Source organism: Plasmodium knowlesi (genome assembly GCF_000006355.2).
Source record: "Plasmodium knowlesi strain H genome assembly, chromosome: 10".
NCBI classification, from domain to species: domain Eukaryota; phylum Apicomplexa; class Aconoidasida; order Haemosporida; family Plasmodiidae; genus Plasmodium; species Plasmodium knowlesi.
Genome location: NC_011911.2, coordinates 62,501 through 77,261, shown reverse-complemented (window position 1 = coordinate 77,261; position 14,761 = coordinate 62,501). Strand labels below are relative to the sequence as shown.

General features: G+C 32.7%; 3 protein-coding genes and 3 non-coding genes across 6 annotated transcripts in view; 4 read left to right on the top strand and 2 right to left on the bottom strand.

Moving 5' to 3' along the window:
* Positions 1 to 813: 813 nt before the first annotated feature.
* Positions 814 to 1,455, bottom strand: PKNH_1001500 (ribosomal protein S16, mitochondrial, putative; the record flags this gene model as incomplete). The annotated part of the gene is made up of 1 exon (XM_002259462.1): positions 814 to 1,455. One exon carries the CDS (start codon positions 1,453 to 1,455, stop codon positions 814 to 816), a length of 642 nt encoding a protein of 213 aa, XP_002259498.1.
* An 800-nt stretch (positions 1,456 to 2,255) lies between these two features.
* Positions 2,256 to 3,637, top strand: PKNH_1001400 (conserved Plasmodium protein, unknown function; the record flags this gene model as incomplete). The annotated part of the gene is made up of 2 exons (XM_002259461.1): positions 2,256 to 2,317; positions 2,500 to 3,637. 2 exons carry the CDS (start codon positions 2,256 to 2,258, stop codon positions 3,635 to 3,637), a joined length of 1,200 nt encoding a protein of 399 aa, XP_002259497.1.
* A 491-nt stretch (positions 3,638 to 4,128) lies between these two features.
* Positions 4,129 to 7,404, bottom strand: PKNH_1001300 (conserved Plasmodium protein, unknown function; the record flags this gene model as incomplete). Its single annotated transcript, XM_002259460.1, has 1 exon — positions 4,129 to 7,404. The coding sequence occupies one exon, from the start codon at positions 7,402 to 7,404 to the stop codon at positions 4,129 to 4,131; it is 3,276 nt and encodes a 1,091-aa protein (XP_002259496.1).
* A 4,134-nt stretch (positions 7,405 to 11,538) lies between these two features.
* Positions 11,539 to 13,652, top strand: PKNH_1001200. The gene has a single exon (XR_005506386.1). It is a non-coding gene; the product is annotated as an 18S ribosomal RNA (ribosomal RNA).
* A 518-nt stretch (positions 13,653 to 14,170) lies between these two features.
* On the top strand, positions 14,171 to 14,328 carry PKNH_1001100. The gene has a single exon (XR_005506385.1). It is a non-coding gene; the product is annotated as a 5.8S ribosomal RNA (ribosomal RNA).
* Positions 14,329 to 14,734: 406 nt separating this feature from the next.
* Positions 14,735 to 14,761, top strand: part of PKNH_1001000 — a 3,997-nt gene continuing 3,970 nt past the window's right edge. The window contains exon 1 of the ribosomal RNA XR_005506384.1: positions 14,735 to 14,761. This exon is cut by the window's right edge and continues 3,970 nt beyond it. This is a non-coding gene — a ribosomal RNA (28S ribosomal RNA).

Below are 14,761 nucleotides of genomic sequence, written 5' to 3'. Positions count from 1 at the left end.
ATAAAATTAATTTACTTTATCGTGTGTTATTTTTTGCCATTTTTATTTATCCCTGTCCGAATTATTTTTAACCGGATGGAGATCATAAAATTCTATTTTTATTTACAATGTTAAAAGTTGCTCATTTAAGTGTATGAAAGGGTAAACGCGATAATAAAGCACAACGATTGGTAATCGTCCAATCTGCAATGAAACGGTTAATTCTTAAGTTCGGAAAAATGGGAAAAAAAAAAAAAAAACTTTAAATGTGTGTAAATACAGGAAAAAAAAAAAAAGAAGTTACATGCACATATATGTTTACACAAATGGAAAATAAAGAGATTATAATTTTCATATTATATTTGATATTTCCATTAAAAATGGGTTACCGACAAATTGCACTTTCGGAAGCGTATGTATTTTTGTGATTATATGATGAATTACCAATTAAGACAAAGTATATAAGAACAGTACAGGTATAGGGGGGGAGAAAAACAATAAATTGGAAATATTCAAAGAATAATCCTATGGAAATAACACTTTACACATTTTTAAAATGTTTCCAAGTTGTTTAAAAAATTGTTATTCTGGAAAGGCTAAAAGGCAACCATCATTCGGGGAAAATGTTTCCCCCAATTAGCATTAAATTCGTTATAATGATGGGCCGTGAGGGAGCTCCGACCATACGAATTTTCATTCGTTTTGTGAAAATGGAAAAAGGTGAGTACAACTGGGAAATCACACCTGTATGCGTGGTCCTTTTCCTGCCCATTTTGATTTCCTTTCTATTAACAGTCTTGCTCATGTAACATGGCATGCGGAACGATCTGCTCTTTACCGAATAATTTTTATAATTTTGTCGGTATGCTCAAAGTCTAAGTTTCTATTTTTTGATAATTTCTTAAGATATGTAAGTTCTTCGGGTGTGTATATATAATCATCCTGTTCCTTCTGTTGCTCCTCCGTTTTGTCAAAGTTATTCAGGTATTGTACATTTAAATCTGTTTTCAGGAAATTATTGATTTTTTCTGCTTGTATAAGTTTATGCTTATTTAAAATTTCGTTATATTTGTAGTAATATTTATCGGAACAGCGTCTGCTATATTTTATTGGGTACTGTGGTATTATTTTACATAAGCTTAGAACGTATTTCATGTGGTCACTAAAGTTACAGTTGGCTGCTAGCCAAAATTTCACTCTATTAAATCTTAATCTAATTTCCTTAATATTTTCAACATTGTTATAATAGTAATCATTATTCGGGTTTCCAATGTTATAGGTGTTTAATTTTTCCCTTATATTATTTTTATTTACATATGTGCCTAAGACTTCGATGTGTTTTCCATTTTTCTTATCTTTCTGATTTGCCACAACAATTTTGAAAAACCTTTTCCTTTTTACACCGTTTATTTGGCATCTTATTCTTGGGGGGCCTTTATCTTTGGAAAAGTATGGCAAAAATAGCCTCCTTATCATTTCAAGGACACAGAGAAATAAAAAGGTATGTTATGATATCCAGGTGATGAAACAATGATCATTGTTTTCCTTTATTATTTTGTTTTTAATATACACAAGTTGAAAGGGAGGAATTTTTCTCATGTGGGGCATTTATGACATTTATAATATTGCAGAATTAAAAGTGGGAATATTTTTAATTAAGTGGGTACATATGTTAAGTGAAAAAATAAAAATTTGCGTATAGAAAATAATCTATTTAGAGGAATGTAATTTAAATTTGGACTTTTCCTCAGGATGCCGAACTGTGAGATGTACAAATAATTCCGCTCTGCGTTATTCTTCTGAAAGTGCATATTTAAGTAAATGTTTTTTTGTTTTTTTTTTTTTTATTCTTTGGTCAAATGCGATTTGCAGGTGTTAATGTTTGCATCCATTATTTCTTTCTTTTTTTCTTTTTATTTATTATTATTTTTTTTTCCCAGCGTAAAGTTGGAAAGCTCTGCGCTTTCATACGAATCGGCATAGATACATGTATGTACCCTTGCATGTGCACAATTTTGGCATAATATTCACGCTGCACGAGAAGCATATGTCTGTTACACATTAAGTGCGCGCAAGTTTTTGCCCCATTTAAGCATAACAAAATAGAGATACCTCCTTATATATGTGATAATTGTGTCGTCCCTATTTTCCGTGAGGAGGGAGGTGTTTTTTCTGCGGAACTCATTGTTTATTAAGAAGATTAATAGTGAACTCGCGCCAAGTAGTAGCGTACACACTCTTCATTTATCTTATAACAAATGGAAATAGGGGAAAAAATGATTGAAGTAAAGTCTTATAAATTTAGGACGAAGCCCCCTGACTTGATATCCAAGTTTAAGTAAGAAGGAGGGGTCAGGAAATTGGCCACAGTGTGCTTTTGCTATGTTGCCTTACGACTTCGTTTATCTTACGACGAATATATATATATATATATATATATATATATATACCCTCGTATAACTTGTGCGCTGCTTGCTACCCCTGAATATATAATATGTTTTTATTTTTGCTCCTTTTCAGAGTGATCAAAGAAGACTGGTCCGACTTCGTAAAATACATGAGCGACTTAAGGAACATGTGTAAATACCCACTGCAAATGAATGATCATTGTAAGGATATACATGGTGAAGATCACATTATTACTGTGAATAAAAAGGCCATTTATGAAAATATACATGATGTAATGAAAATTAAAGAGTGGAATAATGACATAGAATTTGATGACCATCCTATCTGTAGAGATTCCTCTTCTGATTCATGTAGCCATTCCGAGGAGTCTGGTAGCGTTTGCAATTTTAACAAGTATAAAATAATTCACAACAACATATATTCCAATAACGCCAATTTGAAGAGGCAAAAAATTCGTGCAAATTACGGAAGTGTATGTATACCAAGCGAAAAGCGCGAAGTTAAGGTGGAGAAAAAAGAGTATAGCCATGAAATATGCTATAAAAGAAAAACAAGAAGAAAGAATATTCTTAACAGCTCCTGTGGCAATGAAAAATTAAATAACGGGAACAATGAATTAGGACAGAATGATGCAGTTGCTCCAAATGAGCAGCGTGATCTCTATCAGAAGAACATCTTTGGTAAGTCTTTAAGGAAATTAAGCAAGAACAATTTTCACGGAAAAAGTAAAAGTTCGGCATATGTATCGTACCCGAATGAATACGATTATACATACGGTTCGAAGGAATATGATATCTCTTATGACCAAAATGAATTGAATGTAGAGTCCAAAGATTTTCTCGATAATAGTGAAAGTCGGGAATATAAGTCTCGAAAGTTTGCGTATAAAGAAAAAGTTAAAAATGGGAAGAGGAACACAAGGAGAATAGGACAATATTTTTATAATAATGAATTTTCCAGAAGTAACAGCCTTAGCAATTTATCTGTTCAAGATAATATTAGTGTAAATGATGTGTCAAGAGAGAATAACATTCTTGTTAAGAGAAATAATAAATACGAGGTGTACTCGAACGCAATAAAAAATGCACGTAAGAATAACTCCCACATTGACGGATCGTATGCATATAATTTTGCGTATATGGATAAAAACGATAGATCAGGTGACTCTACTCCAGTGGAAGGAGCACACGGAACTATCATGAATTTAGACGAGGAAATAAAAAACTACAAATTTCGCCATCTTGAGTGAGCGGAATTTAGCAAGTTCCATTTTGTAAAAAAAAAAAAAATGAGCAAATGGAATCGAACCGAATAAGGGGGTGAGTTCACTGCTTGGATAGAACACCCGTGTTCGTTCGTGCACATGTGTACGTATACATATGCAAGGAATAAGCAAGTGTGCCATGCTGGTGCAGAGGGGTAGGCTTTCCCTTTTTTTTCTTACCAACAGCTGTGGAACACAATTTTATGAATTGTGCAGAAAATGTAGGGAAAGGATATAACAAATTCCTGGAAAAAATAAAATAGGAAGATACAGAAAAAAGTGCAACAAGCATACATTCGCAGTATGCGACAAAAACAGTTGTTAGAGGATTGTGGTGAAGTGGTGGTGGGAAATAAATCTGCGAACGGAGAAAAACAAATCGTACATGCGCACAAAAAGAAGGAGGAACTCCTTCGTGAGAATAATATTGCAAATTTGGTTGCTGCCAATTTTAATATGGTGTAAAAAAGAATTTGCTAAAGTTTTGCCAAAAGGTCGCGTAAGAGGGTTGGCTTCCATTCGTGATTTTCATAAAGGTAGATAATATTGTTGCTAATATATATGGAAAAATTATTAATCGAATAGACTACATTTCCGTTTATTTTACGATCATTTTTTTGCAAAAATAGGATATCATTTTGTACGCAATATTCTTCTATATAATTCTTTACGTTCATATTTTCGTCATGTTGGGAGTTTCTTCTGTATTGATTTACATCATCTTCTATTTTGTTCATCAAGTGTACATATTTTTTCGGAGAAAATACATAGGCACTTTTTGATTCATCCGTGAAGTGATTTTTTCGTACATTGAGCTTATAATTTAGCTCAAATACTTTATGAATTCTCTGTGGAACGGCATAAAGGGGAACTGGAATTTTTATATCCTTATATAAGTAATAGTAATTTATATTATCATCTGAAAAAATTTTACTTTTGTCAAAGTCTAGCACCATTTCGACGGGGAAGGTAACAATTTTCTCTTCCAGTAGGTATGTTTTTATCACGTTTAATATGCTGAACATGATTTTTTTTATAGAATTTTCTTTCATTAAATTATTTTCAAAAACGTCTTTCACATTTTTAAAGGTTTCGTAAATTTCTTTTTTTTTATTTGTTAGTATTAGCTTTTTTTGTTCTTCGCTTTGGGCATCTTCCTCTGGAGCAATGGGAGCTTCCATTTCGTGCTCATTATTTTTCAGTTCATTTTTTTGTACATATGACGCGTTAAGTTGTCTTAGATAATCACATACGTGCTTTGAAAAATTATAAAAAAAATACACTTTAAAGATGAGAAAGACGATTGTGTCGTCTACGCACTTGTGCAGTATCAGAACTTTACGAAGGCGTGGAACAAAACTGTCGTTGACAAAATCTATGTCAATTAATTCGCATATTATTCTTTTCACAACAGTTTCGAATATTTCCTTCTTGTACATATTTTCCATAAGTGCTAATTTGATGAGTTCTATATAATTTTCTGAGATATCAAATTTTTGCAAATACGGATATATAGAATGTGTGTAGTACCTGGATAAGTTTGCACCAATGTCAAATTGTTTGTTAATATCACACAGAATGGATAGTTTGTTATGTGTGTCTTGTAGAATGTGTTCGTCTATTTCTCCATTTCCAATGTTTTCCACGTTGGACATAATTTTTTTTTCAATAAAAAGCGTTAATATATTTTTATAATATCGTACATTGAGGGCGTCCTTAAAAAGTTTTATATGATTGTAAATTTGTGGGAAATTATTTGTACACAATGCGGGGTAGACATACGTGTAGTATATTATGTTGTCAAATTTGTTTTCAATTTCTCGATATTCAATCATACTGTTCTGCTCTGCTCCCATGAGAACAATTTTTTTTAAGCATATTATATATTTTATATCATTTTGGTTAAACATGGGTTGCTTGTTTCGGCTGCTCGTGTCAGGTGGGAATTCTTCACTAGGGGAAATTACTTCATCCTTTGGGGTCGGTACATTTTGCGTTTCTCCCCTGTGTGCATGGCCCTGTTGGGGGGATTCGAGACTTTCCGAATTTAAGGAATTTTTTGCATTCCGCCCAATTGCCGTACTTACTTTTTCAACGTCCTTGCCATCAGAGAGAAACTGCTTTATTATTAGTTCCTTGTTATTGTGAAAATAAATGCGAAGGAACTCCAAGAAAAAGCGTGACACGCCGATGTTGAGATGGAAGAATGTAGAATTTTCGTAAATAAAAAACACAGATGTGTACAGGTCACTGAGGAGCAACGGATACTTTCCCTTTTCAATTTCGATATTTTTAATGTTTATTAAATCGAATATGTTTTGTAAGTCATCCATCTTTTTGTATGTTCCAATGTCATGCGAAGAAGTATCGACTGATGTTGGCTCATTCTTGAAATATTTGTTTTGACGTAATAGCTTATAATTACTTATTAATTCATTATTTAGCTTTTGTTCAAAGGTGAGAGATTTAGGGGAGTTGAGGTCCCCATCTGTTGTGTCTCCCTTTTTGCCTTCGCCCTCTTCACTTAATGGGTTAGTTAAATGTTTGGGTTGGATATTTATCAATTTCGTGATTCTTCTGTCTTCGGGAGAGTTAAACATGTATTCGTTACTCCTGAGGTGTGCAACCCCATCATCATAACGCTCAGGAAAATGATCAGAAGAATCATCTGCACTGCTGCCATGATCATCTTCCCCTATTTTGAGCTCATACCGTTTAACACGAAATATGTATTCATTAAACGTTGCATTGTTAAAGAGAGAGGGGTAGGCGAGCGTGGTGTGAAAATTTAGCAAGTACTTATACGTTAGGACATTTTTTAAAATTAAAAGATGCATCTTGTAAATATCCTTCTGGAAACGGAAAGTTTGGTAATTCCTTAATTTAGTTTCAACTACTTGTTGCTTTTTTACAGCATCGCAATATTGGAACATGATATTTTTAATATGATGAATGAGCATGTTTTGAACGTTTAGTAAATTACTCGCTTGTTCGTCATCGGATTCATGATTATCATGTTGTAATTGGAAATTTGGATTAATATAGGCGCCATATTTTAAGTGCGCCATAACCCAATTTTTTGTCTTCTTAAAGTTCCAGAACTTCCTATATTTATGCTTTCTTTTCCACAAATTTTTGGTATACAATTGTTCATTAAAAATGTCAATATAACTTTGCTGTGTGTATAGATCAACATCAGAACTGGAGTCATTCGAATTTTCTTGTGGCTTTTCTTCTAAAAAGGTTACATGCTTTTTTTGGAGTTCTATAGGAGCAATGTTCGTCTTTATTTTGTTCCCAATGCCATCCTCATAGCCCATTTTTCTTAAAATTTTAAACCCTAATCCATATTTTTCAAAAAAGCTTTTATCCTTTTCATTAAGTTGCTTCAGGTTATACTTTTTTAAATTGCTTTTTATAGAATCATTTTCATCCTTCTTTTTGTCAAAATTGAAATCAAAGGTGAAATGTTTAAAGACGTCGTACTTGCTGTAGTCATCTGAATCATCGTCACTGAAGGTGGGGTTCAAACTGTTTGCTTCCTGTTTTTCTGATGGTACATCCTTTTTATTATTCAGGAAACCGCCACTAACGAATTGCACTGGTTTTAAATACTCTTGCGGGTCTACATTTTTGAAGAAGCCTCCTTTTCCATCATGTTTGCCTTTGGAACGTTTTGCCTTTTTTTTCTTTTCTTTTGGTTCTTTGTTTTTTACTTTATTGAATTGCGATGCTTTATTGGAGAAGTTCATGGTTTTGGCCTCTTCTTAGAGTTCTGCACTTATGCCGCTTGTTCATCTCTTTTGAGTTGTGTTAGTGTTTCGCGGGATTGCTATCGTAGTGGAGTAAAGGGCTTGCGCAGATGCATGGGCATAGTATTATGTAGGTATATGCATACGTGGCTATTTACAACTATCGTAATGTCCTTGCAAAATTATGCTTAAAAATTTGCGTTCACAAGTGATGTTTACGTGGTGAATAATATTGCAGTTTTGGGGGCTATATAAACTGTGCATGTTATACTGTTTTCATGTGCCATCAGATTCTTGCGAAATGTTCATTTAAATAGCATTAAGAATGGGAAAATCATAAATTAAATGTGAAAAAATATTTTCAAGTCCCCCATGAATTTTTTTTTTTTTTTTTTTTTTCGTCACTACGTTGCCTTCATTTTTTAATAAGAGACGCTTAAAGGACGCTTAAAGAATTGTAGTCCCTATGAGAAAAAATGATGTTTGCGCATAGGCCCCTTTTAATTATTCTTTGTGCTTTGCAGAATGTTCACAATTTTTTCATACATATATATTTTCCCATATTTTGAAACAGATAATTTGAGGAAGGAATTTCTACGGGCAAAATTTCACGCCACAATTTGGACTCTATATTTTTTACACAATTCTGTTAAATTGTTTTACCTGTTAAAGGTAAAATTGTTATGAATTAGAATGCAAAATGGTGTAAGGAGAGAACATTTTGGGCATATAAGTTTTGCCATGGAAAAGCAAATCGAAAAACCAAAGTTCCTCTCTATGTCATTAAAGTGTGATAAGGACGTTAATGTGTAATGTGGCAGATTTGTGTTAAATATGTGGAATGAAAGATGGGGCAATATATTGGCAGTGGGAGCGCCCCTGAGTTTATGGAATATAGGATGCCGATGCATATTTTGTAGAAAAATTCCTCAAAATTATATGTGTAGAATTGCAAATTCATTATATATTTTTTTTTTTTTTTTGGAACACTCTGCGTATATTACGTGGGATACGGGAAGGCATGGATAAAATTTCAACTGTGTACTTGGACTCATATCACATTGGAAAGGATATTCTTGTGAAGAACTCCTTTGCAGGCGTTCCAAATATGGTGCTCGACAGGGATAGGAAATATGTGTTGAGAATTTTTTTACGTATAAGTAGAATCATGGAAATTTCCTGTTTCCCCTAAATTCTGTACCAATTTATTGAATAATTCGCAAATGTTTTGCATGCGCTTTAATAGGAGTGTTTAATATTTTGGAAAAATGTAATGTGTGCCTTTCCGAATAAAAAAAAATTCCTCTTAAAGAATCACCCACCTTTCGTTTAAATTTATTCATTTGGGCGTTTAAGGGTTGTAGGGGAAAAAAGAAAAGGGTCCTATTACATAAATGCGGAACACATTATTTTGCCATAACATTGCAGCGTAATTGCTGCATTATATACACATGTGTTTCCTATTTTGGGCAGTATAAGAATTGCAAAGATTGCGTATAAAAATAGGATGTTATATAGGATTGTTACAGAAGGTGTAAAGGTTCACAGGCCTCCTTGTACTTATATAAGTACAGTTGCAAATGACCATATATATTGTTATGTACAAATATAATGCCTAATTAATGGCGCATTATGCACATTTATGTAGGAGGAATTTGCACCCAGAAATTATGGAAATGGTACACTCTCTATAGGGATACATGTGGATATGCGTAATGGGGAATTATATGAAGGTGCATAATGTATTTGTTTTTTCATTATTGTCCTCACATTTATGGTTATATATGAAAACATGTGCTCTACGTGCTGCTTAGTTCTTGGGTCTTTGAAATAGTATGGTTCGAAGGATGGGGTTCATAGCATAGAATTTGTGCGCTGAACTTTCCTCAAAAGAAAATATTAGGTATATTCCTACCGGAACAGGAAATATGAGAATACCTCTTTAAGGATGTTTATAGAATGAAGTGCCATTTACAAAGCAGAGAGAATAACATGGATAAAGGGAAATACAAGTGTAAACATGTAGAAAAAAAAAATTCGTTACACTGAATGGTGGAAATAGAACACATTTGTAACGTTGGCAACATTTTATACACGCACGTGTGCACTGGAATAGCATTAGAATTATTCACTATTATATAGTAATTTTCTTCATAAATGGTAATGTTATTTGTGCGAAGATTTTCGCTTCTATAATACAGTATTGGCACACTTTTCTTTTGTTAAGAAGGGATAAGTACGTGTACACTTTGCGAAAAATGGAAGTATGAGCATTCGTTAAGGGTTTTTTTTTTTTTATTAATATTTCCTGAAGAGCCTATAAACTGTATACCACCTTGATGTATTATTTTATTTTTTACGAATTATCCTTCTTGTGGGTTGCACACAACTACCATTTATGCGGGATAAAATAATTCAAATGGACTTCCTCCTCAAAAAAAAAATATAGTCCAAATATATTATTTACTGTATATATGCTATAAGGAGAACGCAGTCACTATCGATATAATCCCAGAGTGACAAGTTTTGCGGACCCCTTTTTGAAAAAATACGCTTAAGTGGTAATTATGAGTGTAAGGTTGATGGAAACGATAGAGACGTTTACTTTTCATGCGCGCTAATAGAAATAGAAATAAAAATGAGAACTTTCTGTCATCTTACCATTTTGCTTTTAACATATAAATAGAGCAATAAATGAATTCGTAAATTAATATTTTGGATAATGCGGATGATCGAACATTTGAAAAGTAGTAGGGTAAGAAGGAAAATTTGTGACGATGTAAAAATAAATTATTTTACATATATATAAGAATAAAATTTGTTTTACGCCCCATTCGGAATACCATTTTTTACTATTCTTTTTTTATTACATGTGAGAATTGTGAACAATGAGGTTTTAAGCGTTAGTGTATAAAGATGAATATATTAATGAAAAATGGTTGTTACTCATTTAAATTCATATGGGCAAATAAAATATATGCTAACTCCGATATTTTGTGCACTGTTAATGATACAATACATCATATCATATTTGGGACCATTTTATTTTACGATCCTCACCTGTATGCACTGAAATATTAAGGATAATGCACGTATAACGTAATGCTTGTATATAATATAAGAAGGCACGATGCATGCATTGCGGATGTGAGAAGTGAGGGGTTATGTGCTAAAACGTTAAAAGTATATGGGGCAATAAAGAATTTTCTTCGTAATTTTATAAATTTATTTTTATTTTTTGAAAAGTTCCCAGAATTAAAAAAAAAAAGTATTCGTAATAAATGACCATAACAAATGCTTCGCAAGGGGGACGTAAAACAAAAAAAAAAAAAAAAAAAAAAAAAAAAAATTAAGAAGTTTTAAACGAGAAAAGAAAAATATTTGAATTTTTATGTATTCATTTATGAAGCATAAAATCAAATGGCTTTCTAGAAATCTAATTAATTAATTTAGGTTTCTAAAAATTTCTACGTTTTTAAACTTTTATATCATTAAAGGTTACAATAATATTTTCTTAAAATAATTTTCCTCAACTTTCATTTGATTTGCTTCTTCGTAATTATTTATCTTTTTATAATGTAGACCAAGTATTGCTTGGATTTTTCATTATAAGGATGAAAATTTCCTAGCAAGTAAAAACAAAAAATATTTTTCAATAAATATCAATATATATTTATTGTAAAATGAAAAAAATGGTAATCTGTTCAATTGTATGCTATACGATTTAAGGTCTTCTAAAAAATGCATCATGCTAAAGTGAGGTATTCTACTTAAAGGGTTTTTATCATGAATTATTTGTTTTGCTTCCCCAAGTAAATCAAATATAATTTATGGGAAAATTCCAATTCAAGTATTATTACTCTTACGATTTTAGTAGGTGCACTAATTCCTATCATAAAGTTATATAATATTATAAAAAATAACTTAATGATTTAGGAAAATGACATAGTAAAACATCAACTGTGATTTGTTAGTATAAATTATTATTCCAAAAAAGAATAGTAATTAATATTAATAAAAGAATTGAATGACAATTTATATAGCATTACGATATTATTCATATGTGAAAAAATAATTGGTTCTTTGCTAATTAAATTTCATTAATGATGATATTGTCGTTGCCATATAAATAGTAACCTGGTTGATCTTGCCAGTAGTCATATGCTTGTCTCAAAGATTAAGCCATGCAAGTGAAAGTATATGCATATTTTATATGTAGAAACTGCGAACGGCTCATTAAAACAGTTATAATCTACTTGACATTTTCTATATAAGGATAACTACGGAAAAGCTGTAGCTAATACTTGCTTTAGCACTCTTGATTTATTTCTTGAGTGTGTACTTGTTAAGCCTTATAAGAAAAGAGTTATTAACTTAAGGAATTATAACAAAGAAGTAACACGTAATGGATCATTCCATTTTTAGTGTGTATCAATCGAGTTTCTGACCTATCAGCTTTTGATGTTAGGGTATTGGCCTAACATGGCTATGACGGGTAACGGGGAATTAGAGTTCGATTCCGGAGAGGGAGCCTGAGAAATAGCTACCACATCTAAGGAAGGCAGCAGGCGCGTAAATTACCCAATTCTAAAGAAGAGAGGTAGTGACAAGAAATAACAATACAAGGCCAATCTGGCTTTGTAATTGGAATGATGGGAATTTAAAACCTTCCCAAAATTCAATTGGAGGGCAAGTCTGGTGCCAGCAGCCGCGGTAATTCCAGCTCCAATAGCGTATATTAAAATTGTTGCAGTTAAAACGCTCGTAGTTGAATTTCAAAGAATCGATATTTTAAGTAACGCTTCTAGCTATAAATCCACATAACTGATGCCTCCGCGTATCGACTTTGTGCGCATTTTAGCTATTATGTGTTCTTTTAATTAAAATGATTCTTTTTAAGATTCATCTATTAAAAATTTGCCTCGGCATAATTTTTTTTGATGATCTTGTTACTTTGAGTAAATTAGAGTGTTCAAAGCAAACAGATATAGCATTTGTGCGTTTGAATACTACAGCATGGAATAACAAAATTGAACAAGTCAGAATTTTTTTGTTCTTTTTTCTTATTTTGGCTTAGTTACGATTAATAGGAGTAGCTTGGGGGCATTTGTATTCAGATGTCAGAGGTGAAATTCTTAGATTTTCTGGAGACAAACAACTGCGAAAGCATTTGCCTAAAATACTTCCATTAATCAAGAACGAAAGTTAAGGGAGTGAAGACGATCAGATACCGTCGTAATCTTAACCATAAACTATGCCGACTAGGCTTTGGATGAAAGATTTTAAAATAAGAGTTTTTCTTTTCTCTCCGGAGATTAGAACTCTTAGATTGCTTCCTTCAGTGCCTTATGAGAAATCAAAGTCTTTGGGTTCTGGGGCGAGTATTCGCGCAAGCGAGAAAGTTAAAAGAATTGACGGAAGGGCACCACCAGGCGTGGAGCTTGCGGCTTAATTTGACTCAACACGGGAAAACTCACTAGTTTAAGACAAGAGTAGGATTGACAGATTAATAGCTCTTTCTTGATTTCTTGGATGGTGATGCATGGCCGTTTTTAGTTCGTGAATATGATTTGTCTGGTTAATTCCGATAACGAACGAGATCTTAACCTGCTAATTAGCGGCAAATACGATATATTCTTATGTAGAATTGAATATAGTGGATTTGTTAGATTTTGAAGAAAATATTGGAATTACGTTAAATGTGATTCCTTTCCCTTTTCTACTTAATTTACATTTCCATCTATTTCTTTTTTGCGTATGAATGTATTTGCTTGATTGTAAAGCTTCTTAGAGGAACGATGTGTGTCTAACACAAGGAAGTTTAAGGCAACAACAGGTCTGTGATGTCCTTAGATGAACTAGGCTGCACGCGTGCTACACTGATATGTATAACGAGTTACTAAAATTACGATTTTAGCTGCTTGCAGTTTATTTTCGTACTTTTCCTCCACTGAAAAGTGTAGGTAATCTTTATCAATACATATCGTGATGGGGATAGATTATTGCAATTATTAATCTTGAACGAGGAATGCCTAGTAAGCATGATTCATCAGATTGTGCTGACTACGTCCCTGCCCTTTGTACACACCGCCCGTCGCTCCTACCGATTGAAAGATATGATGAATTGTTTGGACAAGAAAAAATTGGATTATATCTTTTTTTTTCTGGAAAAACCGTAAATCCTATCTTTTAAAGGAAGGAGAAGTCGTAACAAGGTTTCCGTAGGTGAACCTGCGGAAGGATCATTATTACTTAACTACACTTTGCGATGAGATGTGAATTTTTTTGGATTATTCGGATGGATGTTGCAGTTCTACTTGAAAAAGTAGTATTGCGATTTCGTCTTAATAATTTGAAGGAGTTTGTTTCTTATTGCATAAAGATTTTCCAGCATCCATTTAGCATTAATATGTTGGATGATGGGGAAAGGAAATTTGTTTCATAGTACAAATTAACGGTGTATTTTTAAATGCGCGGTTATTTTTACTATGAAAGCAGAAAGTACTTTACCTTTCATCATTCAATATATTAATACTAATGGTTGCTGGAAAATCCCAACAATTTTAACGCATCAATTTTTTACATGTACTTGTGTGTTCTGCATGTTCACCATTTATGTGTGTTTTTCATTTTCCATTTTTTACTGCTAATAAAGAGAAAGAAAATAAGCAATTTGAAAGGATGAAATTGCATAGAAATGCCCAATTTCAAATGCAAATAGTTCTTCTTTTTTGTGTAATTCTGTTCTCTTCGTATAATATTAGCACAGTCTTAACGATGGATGTCTTGGTTCCTACAGCGATGAAGGCCGCAGCGAAATGCGATACGCAATGAAAATTGCAGTGACTGTGAATCATCTGAACGCTGAATGTAAACTACACCAATTCTTCTCCCGAAGAATACTGGTACTCCTTCATAGAATCTAGAACACGGACCTAATGCCACAAAAATATGTTCTCTCTGCAATGTCCGCATTGTACGAGGAAGAGAAGGTGGTTCTGATTGAGGAAATATGAATTGTGCTTCGGCGCGAAATCATATCTAATCATCGAATCGCAGTGTGGTTTTGCAGTGTTTTCTACCGTATGGTAGCACTTGCAGAATTTACATAAAAACTTCTCCCTAATTGAACTTTTTTTAGCGTATTTAAATGTAAAAAGTTTATTTGTGCTAAAAAAGAGTATTTTTGCTAGGCATTTAATTAGGTAGTGTTATGGTATGTGTGTGTATATGTGTGTAAATATTTTTTTTTTCTGAAGGTTCGCTTTCTGGAAAGAAAGAATATTTGTGCATATATATATGTATTATATTTATAATATTACTGAAAAGTGTTCATGAGTTCCTATGTTAGGAGGGC